At 47.6% G+C, this 7,556-nt stretch overlaps 1 protein-coding gene across 2 annotated transcripts in view; it reads right to left on the reverse strand.

The window, feature by feature from the left end:
* Positions 1–1,919, reverse strand: part of gabbr2 (gamma-aminobutyric acid (GABA) B receptor, 2) — a 1,039,525-nt gene extending 1,037,606 nt beyond the window's left edge. Inside the window, exon 1 of one of the 2 annotated variants that reach the window (XM_043689956.2) lies at positions 540–1,919. In XM_043689956.2, the coding sequence (XP_043545891.1) occupies positions 540–836 (297 nt within the window). In that variant the 5' untranslated portion in view covers positions 837–1,919. The remainder of the gene's footprint in view (positions 1–539) is intronic. The other variant, XM_043689957.2, reaches the window with a different exon arrangement.
* Between the last annotated feature and the right edge of the window lie 5,637 nt (positions 1,920–7,556).

Raw genomic sequence — 7,556 nt, forward strand, 5'->3', positions numbered from 1 at the left:
CTCTCTGCTCCAGCGTGTTGCCTGTTCATTGCTTCCGCAGGCAGCGCATGGGCTCCCGTTCACCAGATTAATGCAATGGCTTCAGCGGCTCGTTCACATTCCTCAATAGGGAAAAGACATGTACACACCACTGTCCCTATACGCCCACCCACCCCTCCGGTTCTTGCTCAGCTGGCTGGCCAATCTTAGCTGCACACGGTCCACGGGCAAAACTGGCTCAAAATCCGAAAGGTAAAACGCACTGTAGCCACATCAGGCACATCAAATCCCTGCTGAACCCTGTCAAGGGTTAACTCATTCATCCACTGCGCATTGTGAAAAAAACAGCACAATTCAAAATTAACACTTCCCACCACATAAGTATCACACTGTGGATATATTAAGGAAATACATGTATCTACATAAATGGGGGGAAAAACAGGCAACGGGTTAGCAGTAACTGGAAATCCTCTACGCGTTCGTTTGTAAACAGATTGGATTAAAACACACACACACACACACATAGGGGAAATAGCTTCACAAATAAAAGAAACAAATACCTCGGAGTCGTACCACTTTAGGACCAGTTTGCTGGTGTTGGGTAAGAATTTGTTGTGAACGTGTTCTGTTGCCAGTTCGACGGCTGGTATGATGCCCTCGGAGATGCTCTCTGCCGCCTTGTTGATGGGCATCAGCCCCATGATGGGCAGCTTGGAGTCGGCGTCCAGGCGGCTGTTCCTGAAGCCCAGAGCCGAGCCGGAGAGCAAGCCCCAGCTCCACAGCACCAAGAGCGTCCCGAGGCGCCGCAGACAACGCCAGAAGAGGCCAGCTCGGTAGGTCCTGAGGATTGTCTGCATCCTGGAGGAGAAACCACACACACACACAAACACACACACACAGACACACTCTCTCTCACACACACACACACACACTCTCTCACAGACCAGAGGAGAGCCGCATTAGAAGGCAGGCATTGGAGCTGGGACTCGCTGGCTACCGCGATCTCTCTCTCTCTCTCTGTCTCTGTGTCTCTTTCCCTTCAGCCCTCCGAAGGTGTTGCAATCTGGTCCAGCCACTGAGCTGATCCGAGTTCAGTGCATTCCTCTCGCCCCTTCCTGCTCCTGCTGAGGGCTCCCGAATAACGTCTTTTAACGTCGCTTGGCGCCCCCTCTCAATGCCATTGATTCAAGTTGACGGGTACAAAATATCTCGACACATAGATAGATCTGTGCGCGTTGCCTTCTTCACCTCCTTCAGTGGGATTTCAGGAGCAGTTCAAAGCAAAGCCGAACCGCACGGCTCTGAAAAAAAAAATCCTGCAGAGGAAGCAGCGCCAAGCACCGAGCCTGTGTGCTGGTCTGGGTGTTAATGTGCAGGGAGGGGTGGGGGGGGGGGGGGGAATAGAGCTCAGCACTTCACACTCTCCGCTCGCCCACAGCTCCCATCACATCCTGTCCAATCCACACAAACGCAAGGAACGGGATAACAGGGGGAAATCCCCACCGCCACGCTCTCCCCGCCAAACAAAACAAGATCTCAGACCGGCACGGAGGGAGTTGGAGACTTGGCTCCCCTGGGGGGGGGGGGGGGGGGAGGCAGCCAGGTTGATGATGTTGAACCTGGCAGAAGTGATGTTGACGGCCCGCAGCCTCTGTGTTGCTTCTGTTCAGTCCGGTCAGAGCGGGCACTGCAGGTGACCAGCTCCGGGCTCCATCCTGGGCGGTGGGTAGGCAAAGGGGAGGCCAACCCGCAGCTCGGGGATTCCACGGTAATGTTCACACTGCCAGCATGCTGCTGGTGCTGGTGCCTGTGAACACCCAGGGTTACAGACAGGCGCAGAGCAACGCAGCCAGCCACGCTCCAGCCGCATTGGACTCAACCTCTGGCGGACTCGAAGGAGGAAAAACACAGGAGAGCTCAGCTCCCGGTGATGTGGCCAGTAACGCCATCACCAGCAATGAACTGACCACTATATGTGCATATAGTTAAAAAGCACATGCCAGAATGAAACAGGGACGACTTTTGTGTTTGGTGAGGGGGGAGCATAAATCGAACCAGATCATCACCGGGGCTTCTACTGTCAATCACTGAATTCATTTGCACTTCTCCCTATTACATTAACGAAAGTACTTGTTCCTGTACATCGCAGGCAAACATTGACCAGCGGCCAGTTCAGCCACCGAATTAGATTCCGTAAATTATAGAACAGCAATCGCCTATTAACTATTCCCTCGTGTCGAGATCGGCATCTTGTCGCTATTTCATTTTGAATTATGCTTTTAGATCTGTTTTCAGCTTTGACTTTTCATTCCCACTTTCTCTGTGAGCTGTAATCCTGATGTGCAGGAATCTCCAGGAGGCTTAGGGCTTTTTAAAAAAAAATAAGTGGAACTTGAGATGGAATGAGAGATTCGCCGTTTAGAAATCAATTTGCTGTTCTAGTTTTAAACACCCTTAAGAATTTTTTTTAATTATTGGAATGGAGGCGAAATTCTGGGGGGGGGGGGGGGGAGGGGAGGGAAATCGCACCTTAAAAAGTGTGTTAGAAACTCAATACTCGTGCCGTTAGAAGTTTGTAAGCGTGTGTGGTTTAAAACTTCGCTCGGTGTTCTCATTATATCTGTGTTTCCGTCATTAGTTTGTAGGCATTTTAACCCACATCGGTCATTACAATCATCATTGCTAAATAGTTTGGAAAATAACTTCAATTTGGAATGATTAACAAAAGCAATTCTAAATGACAAGTGAAAGTTGTCCTCGACAGCGGTGATTTGTCACTGTTACCCCTGTCAAGTCCCACGACTGAAATCAGCGAAATATGAGAGGGCTACTAAATTTCAGTCACTAAACTTCCAAGAAACGGGCTATGTGGGCACTCTCTGAAGCAAGCAATTCCATCTTTCAACCATCTCTCAGCAAATAAATCTATCCCTGCTGATCATGTTTAAACCAGGAAACAATTATTAATATCGTTCGAAAATATCGCAGTCATGAGAACAGAAAGATGGATTTGACTCCTGGGACAACAGTTACATGGTTTCCTGATAGCTTAGAGGAGAAAGTGAGGACTGCAGATGCTGGGGATCAGAGCTGAAAATGTGTTGCTGGAAAAGCGCAGCAGGTCAGGCAGCATCCAAGGAGCGGGAGAATCGACGTTTCGGGCATGAGCCCTTCCTGATAGCTTACCAAACTTGGAATCTAACAAGTAACCAATATATAGAGAGCATTTTGCCGCTGAGTCCTGTTTTATAGCAAACATTCCAGTGGAAAGGTATATTCGAAATGCGTCTCGTTGTCCCAAACGCAAGTGATATCTTTTCCATAACGCCTGAGGGCCGAGCTAATATTCTCCAAACGCAATAAATGCACAGCAGTCAGACCAAGTCAGTGACACATGGATCCAGCGATAAACCGTCCCTGATTTAATATATAATTAGCCCGAGCTCAGAAAACTGTGATGCAGAGTTTGAGAAGGTTCGGGTGATAAGCGGAAGGAGTACTTAAAACAGATCGTTTAACAATGCAGATAGCGTACATGTTATATGGGTCTGTGCTGTCTGAAGCCAAGAGACTGTCTCACCTCACAGCACATGGGAAACATGTAAACAGACTGAAAATGTGCCTGATTTGGTTATTATTCCCAGAATGGTAAAATGAGAGAGGGGTATGGTGAGATTCAAGGGCAAGTGAATAGTAAGAAGGAGGAGGTGTTGGGGTGCGTTAAAAATCAATAAGGTACATAACTCCCCAGGCCCTGACGGGATCTGTGCTGAAAATGTGTTGCTGGAAAAGCGCAGCAAGTCAGGCAGCATCCAAGGAGAAGGAGAATCGACGTTTCGGGCATGAGCCCTTCTTCAGGAATGAGGAAAGTGTGTCTAGCAGGCTGAGATAAAAGGTAGGGAGGAGGGACTTGGGGGAGGGGCGTTGGGAATGCGATAGGTGGAGGGAGGTCAAGATGAGGGTGAAAGGCCGGAGTGGGGGTGGGGGCGGAGAGGTCAGGAAGAAGATTGCAGGTTAGGAAGGCGGTGCTGAGTTCAAGGGATTTGACTGAGACAAGGTGGGGGGAGAGGAAATGAGGAAACTGGAGAAATCTGAGTTCATCCCTTGTGGTTGGAGGGTTCCTAGGCGGAAGATGAGGCGCTCTTCCTCCAACCGTCGTGTTGCCATGGTCTGGCGATGTAGGAGTCCAAGGACCTGCATCTCCTTGGTGGAGTGGGAGGGGGAGTTGAAGTGTTGAGCCACGGGATGGTTGGGTTGGTTGGTCCGGGTGTCCCAGAGGTGTTCTCTGAAACGTTCCGCAAGTAGGCGGCCTGTCTCCCCAGTATAGAGGAGGCCACATCGGGTGCAGCGGATGCAATAAATGATGTATGTGGAGGTGCAGGTGAATTTGTGGTGGATATGGAAGGATGCCTTGGGGCCTTGGAGGGAAGTAAGGGGGGAGGTGTGGGCGCAAGTTTTGCATTTCTTGCGGTTGCAGGGGAAGGTGCCAGGAGTGGAGGTTGTGTTGATGGGGGGTGTGGACCTGATGAGGGAGTCACGGAGGGAGTGGTCTTTTCGGAATGCTGATAGGAGAGGAGAGGGAAATATATCCCTGGTGGTGGGGTCCATTTGGAGGTGGCGGAAATGACGACGGATGATACGATGTATATGGAGGTTGGTGGGGTGGTAGGTGAGGGCCAGTGGGGTTCTATCCTGGTGGCGATTGGAGGGGGGGGGCTCAAGGGCGGAGGAGTGGGAAGTGGAGGAGATGCGGTGGAGGGCATCGTCGATCACGTCTGGGGGGAAATTGCGGTCTTTGAAGAAGGAGGCCATCTGGGTTGTAGGTATTGGAACTGGTCCTCCTGGGAGCAGATGCGGCGGAGACGAAGGAATTGGGAATATGGGATGGCGTTTTTACAGGGGGCAGAGTGGGAGGAGGTGTAGTCTAGGTAGCTGTGGGAGTCGGTTGGTTTATGGTAAATGTCCGTGTTGATTCGGTTGCCCGAGATAGGAATGACAGTATCGGCACTGCCTTATGCTCCCACGAGGAGGTTGAACAGTTCATCCACTTTACCAACACCTTCCACCCTGACCTCAAATTCACCTGGACTATCTCAGACTCCTCTCTCCCCTTCCTAGACCTTTCCATTTCGATCTCAGACGACCGAATCAACACGGATATTTACTATAAAGGACATGCAGGTCCTTGGACTCCTCCATTGCCAGACCATAGCAACATGACAGTTGGAGGAACAGCGCCTCATCTTCTGCCTGGGAACCCTCCAACCACAAGGGATGAACTCAGATTTCTCCAGTTTCCTCATTTCCCCTCCCCCCACCTTGTCTCAGTCAAATCCCTCGAACTCAGCACTGCCTTCCTAACCTGCAATCTTCTTCCTGACCCCTCTGCCCCCACCCCCACTCCGGCCTATCACCCTCACCTTGACCTTCTTCCACCTATCACATTTCCAACGCCCCTCCCCCAAGTCCCTCCTCCCTACCTTTTATCTCAGCCTGCTGGACATACTTTCCTCATTCCTGAAGAAGGGCTCATGCCTGAAACATCGATTCTCCTGCTCCTTGGATGCTGCCTGACCTGCTGCACGTTTCCAGCAACACATTTTCAGCTCTGATCTCCAGCATCTGCAGTCCTCACTTTCTCCCTGACGGGATCTATCTCAGGATACTGAATGAGGAAAAGGAGGAGATTGCTTGGGGTGGGCTTGGCAAAGATCTTTGTATCCTCTTTAGCCACAGGCTAGGTCCCAGAAGACTGGAGAATAGCAAATGTTGTTTCTTTGTTGAAGAAGGGCAACAGGGATAATTCAGGTAATTTTAAGCCAATTAGCCTTACATTAAAGTGGTAGGAAATTTATTGAAGGTGATTCTTAGGGACAAGATCAACTCGCATTTGGAAAAAAAATTGACTGATTAGGTATAGTCAACATGGCTTTGTGAGAGGAGGTCTTGTTTCATAAATTTGATTACATTTTTTGAGGATGTGATAAAGATGATTGATGAGGGTAGGGCAGCAGATGTTGGCTACATGGACTTTACTAAAGCATTTAGCAAAGTCCCTCATGGTTGGCTGGTCCAAACAATTAAGTCACAAGGGATTTGCAATGAGTTGTAAGTTGGTTACAAAATTGGCTTAGTCATAGAAGGCAGAGGGCAGTTTTGGAAAGGTATTTTTTCTGACTGGAGGTCTGTGACCAGTGACGTTCTGCAAGAATCAGTGCCGGGACCCTGTTGTTTGTAATTTATTTAAATGATTTGGACGAAACTGTAAGTGATCCAATTAGTAAGTTTGCAGATGGGACAAAAAATGGTGGTGTTGTGAGGGAGGTTGTCAAAGGTTACAGCAGGATATAGACAAGCTGGAAAGTTGGGCAGAGAAATGGCAGATGGTGTTTAATCTGGGCAAGTGTGAAATGATGTATTTTTGGACGTCATATGCAAGAAGAAAGAATACAGTAAATGGCCAGACCCTGAAAAGGATTGATATACAGAGTGACATTGCAGTACAAGTCTATCACTCCCTAATATGCCAACACAAGTGGATAAGGTGATAAAGAAAGCATGCACCATGCTTACCTCCATCAGTTGGGATATTGAGATAGACCACATTTGGGGTATTGTAAGGAATTCTTGTCCACACACTATAGGCAGGATGTGGAGGCTTTGGAGAGAATGCAAAAGAAGTTTACAAGGATGTTGACTGCATTGGCTATAAAGAGAGGTTCAACAAACTTGGATTGCTTTCATGAGAGCATTAGAGGCTGAGGGGCAACTCGGTAGAGTATATAAGATTATGAGAGGCCTGGATAGTATGGATAGTCAGTCTTTTTCCTAGCAACATTTAAGAGGCATGAGACAGAAACATGAACAGGCAGAGAATACAGGGATATAGACCATATGCAGGTAGATGGGATTGATTTAGAATGGCATCTTGGTCAGCACAGACATAGCAGGGTCTGCTTCTGTGCTGAACTGTTTTATGCTTCAATAGAACAGAAATGGTCTCCAATAACTGAGGAATAATACATATTACTCTATCATTTCAAAAGTAGTGTAGTATCAATTTGAGATTCATTTGGTCATTGAGCTACTATCCTTTGTGTGGATGGGAGTTAAAAGAAATCCACAAGGTGCTGTCAATGTTCATCAAAAGAGCACAACAAACTATAAGAGAAAAAAATTATAGTGGATTTATAAAATAAGTGTTTTTTGAAGAGTTCTTGTAGTTTTTCAACTTTATCATCCAGTGAATATAATCTGTTTATGTCTTCTAAAGCGTTTTGATAAGATATTTATGAATGTTGTAACTTGTAGAATTGCTGTCCATTTTGCCATACAGGTAAAATAAGTATTTGACAATAAGTTGAAATACATCAGGGTGGGAACAATGGCCAGAAGAGTAATGAAGGGTTCTTCTCTTGGTTACCAGCTGTTCACTCTTTACAGACCTATAGAGGGAGCTTTATAATTTATAACAATTTCTCACAACATCAAATTATGAGCCAGATTGGAAGCATTTAAAGTGATATGTGCTCATTGAGTTGGAAAACCAAGGAATGGCAGATGATTTTTAATGGAAT

Source organism: Chiloscyllium plagiosum, unplaced genomic scaffold (genome assembly GCF_037043375.1).
Source record: "Chiloscyllium plagiosum isolate Xiang-an unplaced genomic scaffold, Cpla_swu_hap1 HiC_scaffold_5, whole genome shotgun sequence".
In the NCBI taxonomy this organism is placed as follows: Eukaryota; Metazoa; Chordata; class Chondrichthyes; order Orectolobiformes; family Hemiscylliidae; genus Chiloscyllium; species Chiloscyllium plagiosum.